The sequence below is a fragment of the Pygocentrus nattereri genome, chromosome 24, assembly GCF_015220715.1.
Source record: "Pygocentrus nattereri isolate fPygNat1 chromosome 24, fPygNat1.pri, whole genome shotgun sequence".
NCBI classification, from domain to species: domain Eukaryota; kingdom Metazoa; phylum Chordata; class Actinopteri; order Characiformes; family Serrasalmidae; genus Pygocentrus; species Pygocentrus nattereri.
The window spans coordinates 5,092,398-5,106,984 of NC_051234.1; the positions used below are offsets into that span (position 1 = coordinate 5,092,398).

Here is a 14,587-nt window from a genome sequence, read left to right on the forward strand (position 1 = left end):
AATAGCAGATTCAAATAGTTTGATTTAAAGCAGGCGTGCAGTGATAGCAAGACTGTGATCAGTCCATGCTGAATGTTGGAAAGGGTCTAGATTAGTCCAGGAACATGTTGGTGGTCATCATCAGGTGGTGGTGGTGGAACAGACACTCTGGTACCTTCTATCAGATGGCAGCAAGGTGAAGCGTCCAGCTTCTTAATGAGTGGGATCAGGTGTGCTGGGAACAGGGAAGGCAGTGCAGGGCAGGGGTTACTCTAGGGCCAGTGTGGTAAAGCATCGCTCCACATTGAACAACCTTAAATCACTACAGATTACAGGATAAACGAACTGACATTTGAAATTTAGGAAGAAATGTACAAAGTACATGGGAAACTTCAATCAAGAAGCTTGCCTTGCGTTTTTTGAGATGAGCCCCTTAATACAGCGGATGACAGTACGATAAATTATCTCCTTCTATCAGCTCTCAAGAGACAGTCAACCTCCTTCCATCCGGTGTTCTGGAGAGGAGTGGTGGGAGTGAGTGTGGGAGGGGGGGTACATTCGGCGCCTGTGAGGGCAGGGCAGCTTTTGGGACCCTGCTCGTCGGTGGATAATTTGAATAAAAGATCAGGAGGTGGGAGTGTTGGCTGGGGAAGAACAGCGAAGATTTTACTGATAAAGTGGTTCCTGTCTGTCTCTGTCTTCAGCCCACTCATAGAGTATAAAACCTGCGGCCCACCGCAGCTGCCAGTGGCTATCGTGCACATTTACACAGCAGGTTTTCAGAGTTTCAGAGTCTCAGAGGAAGACACAACTCTTACAGCAATGGCTGCATCTCTCTTCAGACTAAGACTCTTCGCCCTCTTCTTTCTGTATTCAGGACTAGCAGGTAAGAATGACTGCTTTCTAAACGTATTAGAATAATAATAACAACAAATAGCTTTATTTATGTAGCATAATATATATATATAAAATGCAACTCAAAGTTCATTGTGAAGTTTATTGTCAGGGACAATAAATGGGTGCAAATAATATATTTCAAAAGTGGCATAATACTCAAATAAAATGTTATTTTCTAAGGATTTATGTAATTATAACACAATTTTATATCAGTGTTATTAAAAGTATAGTCTTACCATATAGCGGAAAGCATTTTGCTTTTAATAAAAATAATTAATGAGGATTATGTCCTATTATGTTAAGAGGTATAACCCTTAGATATTACCAGATTATCATCTCACTTAATTTGCTTGTATAGTATTTCACTTTACATGCATTTCACTGTAGATCTCTCTAACTGAGAGGAGGTCTGAACTTCTATACAGGAAGAAATAGTGGGTTGTAAAGGAAGTCCACTACTGCCAAGAGTCATTCACTCTTTTCCTGGTCGCCTCTCTTTAATCTACTTTTAGTCTCTTGGATCTATTTCTGGTCTTACTTTGTCTCTCACTTAACAATAGAGAGCTTATAAGTGCTTAAGTATAATAATAACTGTTAAAGACATGCTGTCTCTCTCAGTGTGTGCTCTCTCTCTGCCTTTCGTTCTGTCTTCTCAGTCTCATTGTTCCTACTGAGGAGCTAAAAATAAAATGATAATAATAAAATGCTCTTTTCTTTTTGCAGATGCTAAAGTAAATATCATCACCAGTGATGTGGACATCAAGGTCGGAAATGAGCAGTTATTACTGTGCAAAGGTTAGTCTGCTGTTCTCTTAGTTTTCTCTGAGGTTTATATAATATGCACTCTTACAAATATACAAATAAAGGGTTCATGCCAGAGAGAACTCTGGGTCCCTTAAGAAACTTTAAGCAGCTCTTTAAAAGGGAATTTCACTGTTATTTCAAAACTTCTGCCTAATTCAAGTGCTGAGACGTAAACAAAGTAAACTCTTCAGATGTCTGGTTCCTATCCCCATCACTTTGAATAATTCTGAGGTTTCTCTAGAACAACATTTTCATATCAAATCACTCTGAATAACGTTGTTTACATCTTGACCATTTAATTATGTCTGCGAAATCTGTGGAATTCATCAATGAATAATTATTTTAGTGTGTGAGATGTGCAAAATGTGAAGAAAGTTTTCAACATTAAAGAGCCACAGCATAACGTAAATGTTGCATGCCGGTTAATAGTCTTTCCAAGTCCAAGCATTCCAGAACTTCTAAAACAAACCCGCAGCATCTCTTAGTCATAAATTCATACAACACTTAGAAGGCATCTAAAGGAATTATGATGTTCTGTTATATCTTTGCTTCATGTGGTATTTTCTTTATCCATAACTTCTAGCTGGTAAAGAGGCAGATATTAATTGGCAGAAGGATGGGGAGGACATTGAGGAAGATCGCCATGTAGTGGAGAAAGTGGATGAAACTTCGAGCAAACTGATTTTGAAGAATGTTGACCTAACAGACAGCGGAACGTACACATGCCATTGTGACTATGAAACTCACGTTGACGACTCTTCCATTAAAATCTATGTCTACGGTAAGACACCTTGCGTTTCCTATATCTAATATAGATACTGTGTGAGAAAGTGCTGTCAACATTTACAGATGTTTTTACCAGTATTGTTATTTTGTATAGAACCATTTTAAATATATTTAAATCAATTATTTAGTTTGTTTCCTTGCTAAGCCAGAACTTGCACCTATGGAGATGGAGGACAAAACTCATTTTCTCAAAATATTGATTCTCTTGAAATATTTACTTAATGCAATGTCAAAATAACAAGTTTATTTATTTTGCAATAAGTCATTATTAAAAGATACCAAACACTAAACACTTTGACACAGTAAGTCTTTGATTTGACCTCATAAGTCAGTATTTTGAGAAAATAAGTTATTCTTTTAACATGCTAAGTCTAGTATAAGAAAAAAAATATTCTATATTCTGACCTAGTAAGTGAGCATTAAAAAAATTGTCAGTAATATTATTGGTATCTTGTGACCTGGTTAGACAAGCATAGGTATGATTTCTCCTCAATGCAGCATAGCAAATACTGGATATTGGACAAATACTGGATTTGTTTCCAGGAGCCCAATCTGGCAGATATTCTATCACAATTTATAGTATCAATTTTTATTCAAGTGTCGGTGGTTTTGGGAGAAATCATTCATGCCGTTTTCCCAGGTGCTATGAGATTTTAGCACAGTTCCATGCATATACAGCCTTGTAAGTACAACCCCAATTCCAATGAAGTTGGGATGTTGTGTAAAACATAAAAACAGAATACGATGATTTGCAAATCCTTTTCAACCGATATTCAATTGAATACACTACAAAGACAAGATATTTAATGTTCAAACAGATAAACTTTATTGTTTTTTGCAAATATTCACTCATTTTTAATAACATTTATCTGTTTGAACATTAAGTATCATGTCTTTGGGGATGTAATTCCATGAAGCCGTTGATTCACATTTGCTTTTCATTGCTCTTTAATTGTCAGAGGACCTAAACTTTGGTGAGACAAAGACATACCATGAGTTCTTGGTGAACCAGACAGTGCATGTCCCATGTGTGGTCACTGGGAAGCCTGATGTGGAGATCAACTGGTATCGGGATGGTCACCTTGTGAGCAATGACGGTAGGACCTTCGGTACAGGCTATCCATGTGGTACGGGAGTCTCCTCGCCTTCCTCATTCTCTGTGATGCCTGCAGCTGGCAGAGCAGAGGGGTGGCGATGGTGGACAATGGTTATGGGGCGGGAGGTCACCGGCTCATGTCATGACCCAATTTGTTGCCAAATTGAGGGATGTTGCTGGCCAGTGGCTGGACAACATCTTCACAGCTCTGTCCATTTGATCAAATATCTCATCCATCTAACACTCACAGTGAGAGAATACTAACTCTAAAAATGTGAGCCAGGTTCTCATCTATCTAACAACGAGAGTGAGCGAATACTAACTCCAGAAAAGCTGCGCTGCCCCATGTCACGAAATGCCACCATTGACAACCTAAGTAGTGCATGTGCTTTATGGGCCTTCATTTCATTGTAATGAAAAAAAGAAGGTAGGGGTCAACAGTGATGACTCCTTCACTCCTTCTTTTTCCACAGGCAGTGGTCATCTTACAGTTCTGCCGAATAGGAATCTGCAGATTACGAACATTCGTAAGAGTGATCACGGAACCTTCACCTGTGTGGCAAACATCAAAGATCGATCGGCCATTAAGAAGGAGCTGGACATCTCTGTTGTTGTAAATGGTGAGCTGTGAGGGTCTTTTACAGAGGACAGACACATTGTTGAATAAGGAGCTAACCCAAAATCTACAGGCTGCTCTAGAACACATTGAACATCTCAGGATCTGGTGAAAGATAAATGTTGCAAAGATTTGTTCTCCTAAATGTTTCCTCAATTTTCTTGCTCCTCTAGTTCCACCGACTGTGATGATTCGCAGTGAGCAGACAAACGTTCATGCAGGACCGGACATAAATGTGACAATAATCTGTCTGGTTTCAGGAAATCCGAAACCCACCATTATCTGGACACCGTAAGTACTTTCATAGGATAGCAACGCATTACTGTGCAAAACTCAAAGACCACCCTTCATTTCATTTAGCTACTGTCAAAAAGACCATTATTCACAAGTTATTAACCATTATAAAAAACAGAAAATGACAACATCCAAGTATTCAGCTTGCTTTCAGTTTTTCAAAGGGATTTGCAGGGATATTTTTCCACACCTCCAAAGTTCAGTCTTAGAAGTTGATTGCATTTTCTGCTATTCATAATCCATGTTTTTCGAAACACATACAGTAAAAATTGTAGAGGTCTGGACTCTGTGGCGGCCAGTCCATTGTTCTGAAAACACCATCAGCTTTTTTGGAGTTTCTGAGTTGTCTTTTCACAATGGAAAGATGGACAGAAACATCTGTGGATTTTTTCAAATCTGAAGCAAAAGTGGACCTTGATTTTCTCCTCTCTCTCAAAACTAAAAAGCTTGAATTACTGTTTATCTGACGATTTGAGTTTTGGTGGTCTACCAGCTCTTCCATAGTTGTGAAGAGTCCCATTTTCTCTTTATCTTTAATTTATTCTGCTTTTGAAAACTCCATTTGCTTCCATTTATTTGCCTTTGACTTTCTTCTTTCTTAGGCAAGTGGATTGTCTTATATTTAACCTTCTCAGAAATATGTATTTAAAAATGAATAAAGTGTACTTAATGGCCATTTTAAAAAGGATATTAAATAAATGAAGGATGGTCTCTGACTTTTGCACAGCATTGTATCTCTTTTTTTATAAAAAGACACCAGTAACCATGATTCATTTATTTGGTCTGCACCAGCACCATCAATTAAACTTGCATCTATCTTCCCTCTCAGGCCCTCTACCTCAGATTCCTCTCGCTACATATACAACTCAGACAAGAGTGAGCTCATCATCCCAGCTGTGGCCAGAAGTGACTTTGGAGAATACGTCTGCACGGCTTCCAATAAGCTTGGAGAAGACAGTGCAGCGTTCATACTGGACGTCTCAGGTGAGAAATCATTTGACTGTTAAGCTAAGCAAGGAGGTTGGAATCACAGGTATAATCCTCTTTCCTTCAAAAACAGAAAACAGACAGCCTAGTTAGAGTTTCTGCATTGTTGGTATGGATCACTTAGGTCTTACAGTAACAGTATCACTTAGCTATTTTGGCACGAGGAAAAGTAAACTGATACAGGAAGCTGATACCATAGCCTGAGTTGTCCTCTGTGCCCATTTTCATTTCCTTTTTTTCTGATGTTGACAACCCCAAATCGATTCTTATGTCAAAAGTTTACTGCAGTACGATAAACAGAGATGTCATGGAAAATTTGGTACAGTGTAAGCAACTATTTCCATTTGGACTTACTAGAAACTTTTTTCAATGGTTTAGAGCAGCTTCTAGATTTTTATCCTTTTTGTCTGTGCCTTCATTCAGCATTCATCCATTATTTTTAGCATGTGTTGGCACTTTTAAATAGACATTTTTCTGATCCTGGAGAAAACCCTCCTTTAGTCAAGTCAAATAGTCAAGGTTAATTTTTTGTAAAAAAAAAAAAATTCACTCTTAACTTCTTTATTTTGGTTTTAAGGGATCACATAGCTGTTCAGCGTACCGTCTTTTTAGGTAGAATGATGGTTGCTCTGTGGTACATTAACTTTGGAATGGGGGTTGCTGATTGTCTTTAGAACGCCCATCAGTGATCTTGAGCCAGGAGGAGATGGCAGTGCAACTTGGAAAGTCTGTGTCTGTCTCCTGCAATGCCACAGGACACCCTTCACCCACCATTGAGTGGCTCAACCATGAGGGCAAGGTAGGAGTTTTTATTTAAAAGTCACTTTTTTGCAGGACCAACTGTATACTATACACATACTTAGTATTGTATATTTTGCAATGTGCCACTATAAAATTGCATAAGGTTCCGCAGGGCACTGTCCCACTAAATGCCCCTCTGACAACTGACACTGGTCCTGGTTACATCAGAAGCTATATCACCCCAATTCTCCCTGTAGAGAAGTGCAAACTGTTACAATGACTGCATACATCCTTATCTCATGAATAGTAGAGATCAATTTGTTAACACCTCATCCTTTTCCCTTAATCAACATTGTATGCAACTGATCGATGCTGTCGAACATGGCTGAACATTCTTGAATATAGTCAATGCTGTCCATAAAGTACAAACCTTTTACTCTTGTTTCTTATCGTGTTTCTTGGGCTGGTCTTCAGAAAATAGAAGGATCAGACTCAGAGCTCAATATCAAGAATTTGAAGACCACTGATGGCGGTGTCTATTCCTGCAAAGCCAACAACAAGGCAGGCAGCACCACAAAAGACTTCAAACTTATAAGTAAGAGCTGGCAACCACTGTATTTATAATTACATACAAAATATCCTACAGTTACCCTGCTACAATATAAATGATTTTAAGGGTTTTTTTTTTTCAATGCACCACACAATAATCAATATAGGCAGCAGAGCACTATCCACAATAATGAATTTTATATATTTTTAATCAAATCTGTGCCTTAAGTTTGTTTACCTTCATTAAATCTCTTCATGTGTCCTCATCTCCAGCTTCACCTGCAGTGCCCGTCTATTTCACTGTTTCACCTGGACCCACATCAGCTTACATCGACCTGCATGCTCCTCTTGTAGATGGAGGGTCTCCCATTAGCAAGTTTGTCATCCAGTGGAGGAAACAACCACAAGATGAGTGGAGTCAGATTGCCATCCCTTCTTCTGGTAATTTACTCCCCCTTGGCACAATGTTTAGCATCTTCAGTACAGAATCTGAAAGGTTTTATTTTTCACTTTGGTCTTGTGTGTTGGGTTTTTTCACGGATAGCTACCATATCTTATTATACTTACGTTCAGGCACCAACCCTGTTGAGACAGCACATTACAATTTTTTTAGCAAATTCCAATTTTTTAAAATTATTTTACACATGTGGGGCTCTTACATGATGGGATTTTGACAGATGTTGTTGAATTTCTAGATCCACTGGTAGTCACATCTCTGGCTCCATACACGGAGTATTATGTGCGCTTTGCTGCCAAAAACAAACACTTTATTGGTGGCTTGTCTGCTGAGAAGAAGATCCGCACCCAGGCCAGACGTAAGTGTCCCTGAAACTCCTTTGCCTTCATCATCTCATTCCATCTTATTTGCTAACACTTGGTTTTGTGGTAGATGTGATTTGGGGCTTGTTCTTCAAAAGATTTTCAAATTTTGGCTTCTGTGTTTGCCTGAATCTTTGAAATAGCCCATGAAATGTTGTGACATTGGAACAGTTTTCATTTTTTTCCATGTCTCCAAAACACTAGAATAGTAAAGCATGATTAGATTTGTTAATGTGGCTAATAGTTGAACCAAAAATTTGCATTACATTGCCAACAATAAGCACAATGTAACTGGCATAATGCTGATTGGCAGCTGCTTTCATTTTATTACATTTTAAAAAACAATCATCTTATATATACTACAAATGTTCCTTTTCACTTCCACATTCAAACATGTTTTAAAAGTTTGCATTTGATACAGAATGTGATGTATTTACATTCTTATCATGTGTACATTGCTCATCCATTGTCTCCATAATTTGCCTCTTTCATCCATCATCCATCTTACTGACCAATGACCATAAATGACTTCACCTGCCTGCTGATGACCTTTCACCCTGCATTGTGAACGTACTTCTGATGACATCCTCGCCATTCCTTAATCCTCGCCATCACAGAGGGTAAATCAGTGGACCTGTCAATTCATTAAATAGAAGTAACTTGCACTCTTTATTGGGTAGCTTTAAACTGTTGTGAAGTACAGAATATATTTCTGCCTTGTAATTGATGGTATAATAATGAATGAAGCCTATTGGCAACCAGCAGTATTGTGCACGTTTCTAGCCACCAAATTCTTTTTGTCATTAATTTGTCCTGGTTTTTTTTTGCCCTTTCTTCTACCTCTCCACTTTCTGTAGGGGAGCCAGACAGGCCTGTACTGTCTTCTACTGATGGCAAGTTAGAGGGAAACTCCTACTCCATCCCAATCAAACAGCTGGACGATGGAGGACAGCCCATTCAACATTTCTTAGTGCGCTACAGGATGGTCAGTTGTTAAACTAAATAATTTTAGTACTTTTGTCATTTTTCATCAAAAACAGCTAACAGTTTCTCTCTGTAGTTGGGGTATTTCTCTTGCAAAATCCACATATTTTGTCTCAGGGATTTTGTGGCCCCCTGGCTCTTACCTTGGGTTCTCTACCACTCACCACTGCCATAAAATGAATCAGAATACAAGAAATTAAACTCATTGTTTGCTTTTCATGCTTATCTAGCTATAACAGTGATTGCATGTAAATCATAAAAGTAACATTAGATATATCAATAGAAAATTCACCACAAAACTACTCAAACCTCTCTTTCACTCTCCCTCTATATTATATATGTATGTATGTGTATATACAGCATACAGCACTTTCTAATTTTAGTTATTTATTTCATTTGTAATTACTCCCTCTGATGGCCAGGCCCCTAAGTTGCAGGTTATCATTAGGTTCCACGTTTGTGCCTCTTGAGGAGGTTTACACCAAAAACTTGTGCCTGACTCCATAAACTTCCTGCTTATTCAAACTTTTCAAACCTGTTACTTGGTAAACTAGCAAAGACGAACACTCCTTCAAAATTAATATTATCTGTTTCACTTTAACAGGAAAAGGAGGGTGAGAACTGGATAGAAAAGGAAATGCCTGCTAACTCCACCAAGATTCAGCTACAGGATCTGCAGTACAACTCAGACTACCAGATGGAGGTCTTCGCATTTAACATTAATGGCTCTTCTGGGCCAGCCAAACTCAATTTCACCATTCCACAGGGTAAGGGTGCACCAGAGTTCCGCAATGATCATTCATTGACTCTTACATATATTTAACAGTATGGGGACACTGACATGGGAATTGTGCCTATTGTGAACATTCACTGCTTTCCATGTACATTTGCCAATGCTAATACTGTGATGACAATACACAAACATTTATTGGGACCAGATAAACCTGGATTGCACCTGTGTTTTTGGATGAACTATTTCTTTAACAAGCATATATGTACTCAACTCTCTTGCAGCTGTGAGTAAACCTAGCTTGGGTAAAGGTGGAGTGGCTGGAATTGTCATAGTTGTCTTCCTGGTGTTGCTGGTGGCGGTGGATGCATTCTGTTGCTATACAAACCACTGTGGCCTGCTCAACTTCCTGGCCAGAAAACTGTTTGGCCACAAGATGTCTGAGGCTAAGAGCTTGGAGGAAGGTGTGATCAACAATGCTGCTGTGTAAGCAATCTTGTACTTTTATTCTTTTTTAATTATGCACATCATAAAAACTTCACATCTTTTTTGTGATGAACAGATGGATGACGTGTTTTTAGCTGAATGATGACTGAGTTTTAATTCATATCTTATTATTTGTTTTCTGAAGTTTACTGAATTAACTGCTCTCTTGATGTGCTACATGAAAGGACTGTTGGTTTATGGGGAAAATAATACAGACAACAGAAAGTGTTTATGAACGAGGGCACTGTTATGATATAAAAGTGCCCTGTACTGTGAGCTGGCCTACCTTGGCTGAGTCTCTGTGTCTGTGTATGCTTTGATCCAGAGACATGAATGGGCTAGAGAAACCGAGGGGTAGCATCCCAAAACTACAGGCACAAAAGGGGGAGACGAACGGGGTACATTCAGAGGTCACGTGCGACAAAGCTCCCCTCACCAAATTCGAGTAGGTGATGTTTTCAGAGGGGTGGATGCAGACTAGAACTGCCATCCACAAAAAATGGCACTCTGGAACTCAGGATGTGACAGCCTGGACCCTGCCAGGGTCTCAGAAGCTCTTTCAGCCATTTTTTGATCCCCATCTACAATCTACAATCATTGTAGTTCAAAATTGTGGTTGTGACTGTGATCAGAACCTGAAACATGTCACAAACATGTTGCTGTCATGTCAAAACCTCATAACTCTGTAGCGGCCGTTTACCTTGTGGACATTTCATGATGAATGGACCAATGGAAATGGTCCAATCTTACACTATACAAATGTTATAGTAATGACCATTACATTTAAGAATGATTTTTCTTTGCTGTTTTGGATATACAAGGTTTTCTTATGACAGCAACTTTACATTGGTTTTGACGTTTTCTGTAGCGCTTTTAACATACTCAGAACAAGATATATAAGCATTTCAGCCTAAATGATCATTATTTATTCCCTTCTTTCAGGAAACCACCTGCCAATGGTGACTCATCCAACGAAGCGCGACTTTGAAGGCTTTACTTCATTGTATTTTTAGAGGAAACACAACTCAAAACTCAAAATAATGGCCCAAGGAACATAGGTTTCTGGAAAACCGATGCTAAGGTGTAGCTCAAGAATGTAAGAGGGATTTGTCTGTATAATAGCAAATAATCTTGAGACGGAGATGGTTAACCACAGGTGTTGAAATACACACAGTTGGTGCAGATAAGGAAGGCGCTGTTAGGTCAGATCCAAATATAGGATTAAAATGGAGAGTGAATTTAAGTAAGCAGCTAACTGTTTCTACAGTACCTAATTAATAATATTGTTCACTGTTAAAGCAATAATGCATAATGACCCTTCACTAAGCCCCACCCCTTTGCTTCATCTGACAAGCTTTCAAATTTGTTAACTTACATTTACAGCATTTACATTGACGCTCTTATCCAGAGCGACTTACAATTTGATTATTTTTACATAGGTAGGCCAAGGCAGTGTTAGGAGTCTTGCCCAAGGACTCTTATTGGTATAGTGTAGGGTGTTTGCCCAGGTGGGGATTGAACCCCAGTCAACAGTGTAGAAGGCAGAGGTGTTAACCACTACACTATCCCAACCTTGCAGGGATAGACTATTAACCTCTGAATTTTTCAACAATAATTAGATGAAAATATATCCAAAATATTAGCGAGGAGTACACAAAAAGGTCTCCTATAGAAAGGCTACATAGATGCAGATCAGTTTAGATGACTTGAATCATCTACGCCTACATACAAGACAGATCAATTGACGACAACATGTATTTTAAAGATAATGTATTGTGTTTGCCCTGGCGCTCTCTACGTGCTCAGAGCTGTTGCTAAATATTAATTTATTTTCATTATTTGAAGTGTATATTGAATTAACCATTGTTTGCACCATTTTTGGACCCATTGTAGCCTCTTAAACTCCTTGGGACCTCCGGTGGTTCCAAAACGCACTTCGTCATGTTCTTCATAACTTTCATATTTCATAAGCTACATTCAGAAGCTGAGCGTCGTGTGAGGCTGTAACTCTTCTCTCCAGTCTAATAGACGGTGATGTCATTTTAAACCCTTATAATAAAAGAAGCTGAACTTTTCCAAAAAAAAAACAAAAAAAAAAGAATAAATAAGTAAATAAAATAAAAATTTACATTTATTTCATGCAGTTACTTGGTTCTGTAAATTCAGATAAAAGAACCAAAATATACCCTGGAGCATAAGAGGTTAAAGTTCTGAAAGCTTGTCAGAGATGCCCACACCACCTAGTTACCGTTTCGAAGCTGTGATTGGATGATGATATTAAGGGGAGGGGTTTGATGCTCGCTCAGAGGCCGTACATTACGCTGCTTTTCTCTGATATGCTGTACATACTGCATGTAGTTTTACAAGAACTACAATTAGGCTTTGTGAATTTCAGCATGCTGTATTGTGAAAGCAGTTATTATGGGAGTATACTAATTCACATGTATTATTACTGCTAATTTATTGTAAATTTAATATATCCTTATATTATTAACAGCAACAAGTCTTGAATGTTTTGCTGTTTTATTGTTTTTTTTTTAGCTTCAACTGTTGAAGAACATGTCTGTATTTGAAACTGCTGACATTGCTTTTTATTGTTCATTTCTGGCTGATGGCAGATTGTTAATAGCAACTTACAATTGGATGTACAAACGTATTTGTATAATTCATGCTTCAGACTGCACTGTATATTTTTGTACATACATATATTGTCAGTTTTTACACTCTGTAACATATTTTACAAAAACATTGTGATCTGTGTGAAATTTATAAATTTACAATTATGTTGTCAATTTGATATTAAATCAAATCTTTTGTGTATAAATTTGAGCTTGTCACAGAATGTTATTCCGTATCTCATGTTACTATGTTATGTGTTCTTACAATGCTGTAGACCACCCAGATGTCCTCCTTCCTAGGTTGGTCAAACGGACTTTCAAGAAGATTTTTAGCGGTTTTGTTATGTTACTCTATGTTTCCCTAAAATAAGAAGCTCGAAAGGCCTAAAAATTAAAGAAGCTAATTTAAAAACTTGCTACAAAAGGATTTTTAAGAAATTTATTAGATAATTTTGTTAAGAGAGGTTTTATTAGTCCTGTATACTAACCTGTCTGAAATGGCTGGTGGGAATTGTAGCTCTGTGAAGGTCAGCTGAAGTTCAACAATGTCTGAATCGTGAAGCCCAGCAAGGTTGTCATAAATGTCCTCTGAGGCAGTGGCTTCTGGCATCTAATTGAAAGTCAATGGTGACACAATTTCAATACAACATCAGAAAAAAAGAATCAATCAAAACAGTTTATTAAAATGATGCACATTATGTCCCAAACGAATCCATGACAAACTCTGTCACAGCTATTCATGCTAAAAAAAAACATAGAGATATGAAATGGAGACAGAAATTTTGTATGATAGTGATGATATGTTGTATTTTGGATGCAGGTCAGTATGGCCATGCTGGTTGTGCAGCCAAACCAGCACCAGACAATTTTTTTTCTGCAGGACCTGTTATGTTTTTTTTTCCCTTTTTTAGTGCATTACATAGCCTTTTGTGGGTGTAAAATTTCTGCAAAGTCATAAAGCCCAAAATACACCAGAGAGAGTAACTCCCTCCTAAAGAAACCCCTTTTCTCAGCTGCGTGAAATGCCTCATTGGAATTTCAGCCCTTTCCTCCCTTAAAAGGTGACGTCAGCTCATAAAACAGTCCTTAATGCCCACCAACCGGCAAGCTTGCACCTTTCCATTCATCTTATGTGGCTTTTATGAATTTGTTGAAATAATTTAAGACAATTTATGTAAAACCCACCCTGTAGAGATGTCTGGCACATCTTGGTGATTTCCAACCAGATGATTCAACTCTGTTATTTGCCGAGTTTAATATTTAAGCAGGGAAATCACTGTTGTACTGGCCCCCATGAGCAGAATTAACTCCCCTGTTCTAATACACACTGAAGGCCTTGCTATTTCTACTTGAAACCTCTCCTTGTCACCAAAACTGATCTTTTACATTGTGTTCTTGATTGTTTAAGCCATTAGTTCCTGCGATAGGAACGAATATTGACCAATCAAAAATATACATATTTCATGTGAAACGAATGAGGTATTAACCCTCTATTTCACAATGTTGTCTCAGAGCAACAAACCATTTTTTCTTGAGTTACAATGACATGGGACATATTTAACTAAATAAAATGGTTAATAAGGAACAGAGGATTATAAATAACCCAACAGAAAGCTTGCACTTGGTCACATTGTCTCCTGGTGGGCATTTATTCTATTTTCTGGCAAGGTGCAGTTTGTGGAACACACTAGTTTTCCTCAGAAAAAAGCTAATTTTTATGATTTTTATGTGTTCTTTATGTGTTCTTTATACATTCTTTATATGTTCTTTATAACATAAAATGGTATTGTCTCCTTTTTAATCATGTTTATTGCAAACAGGTTAAGCTATGTTTTAAAATCTTCATCCAAAGTTTAAACTTAGAGAGCCCTCTAAGCGTCTCTGTACAGCCATTCCACATCATGCATCATACTATTAACAGGAATTTACACACATGTTGATCATTTGAAGAAGCTGTAATATTTATATATCTGAGAAATTCCACATTCATTTTCAAATATTACCAGGGAAGCTCACTGTAAAATTACAGTCAGTGGTAAGGAAGCATATTTTATCTGGCTATCTGTTTAAAATACATGATTTTTAATTTGCTTTGCTCTGTATTTTAATTAAAAATGAGAAAAAGTCATATTTCCAATCATGCAGTACCACTGCTGTCCACTAGCTGTCAGTGTTTCCCATTCTTCCATGGTAATGCACAG

At 37.9% G+C, this 14,587-nt stretch overlaps 1 protein-coding gene across 4 annotated transcripts; it reads left to right on the forward strand.

Moving 5' to 3' along the window:
• Positions 1–677: 677 nt before the first annotated feature.
• Positions 678–11,374, forward strand: ncam3 (neural cell adhesion molecule 3). Of its 4 annotated transcripts, none has more exons than XM_017708772.2 (17): positions 680–865; positions 1,600–1,671; positions 2,264–2,461; positions 3,426–3,593; positions 4,036–4,182; positions 4,352–4,469; positions 5,302–5,456; positions 6,134–6,258; positions 6,675–6,795; positions 7,023–7,190; positions 7,445–7,564; positions 8,186–8,188; positions 8,426–8,553; positions 9,157–9,319; positions 9,567–9,768; positions 10,094–10,213; positions 10,711–11,374. In XM_017708772.2, exons 1-17 carry the CDS (start codon positions 802–804, stop codon positions 10,754–10,756), a joined length of 2,118 nt encoding a protein of 705 aa, XP_017564261.1. In that variant the 5' UTR covers positions 680–801; the 3' UTR covers positions 10,757–11,374. The 4 variants fall into 4 exon arrangements, with proteins under 4 accessions (XP_017564264.1, XP_017564261.1, XP_017564262.1 ...); XM_017708774.2 differs by having other exon boundaries at positions 683–865; positions 3,426–3,563; XM_017708775.2 differs by lacking the exon at positions 10,094–10,213 and having other exon boundaries at positions 678–865.
• Positions 11,375–14,587: the final 3,213 nt, after the last annotated feature.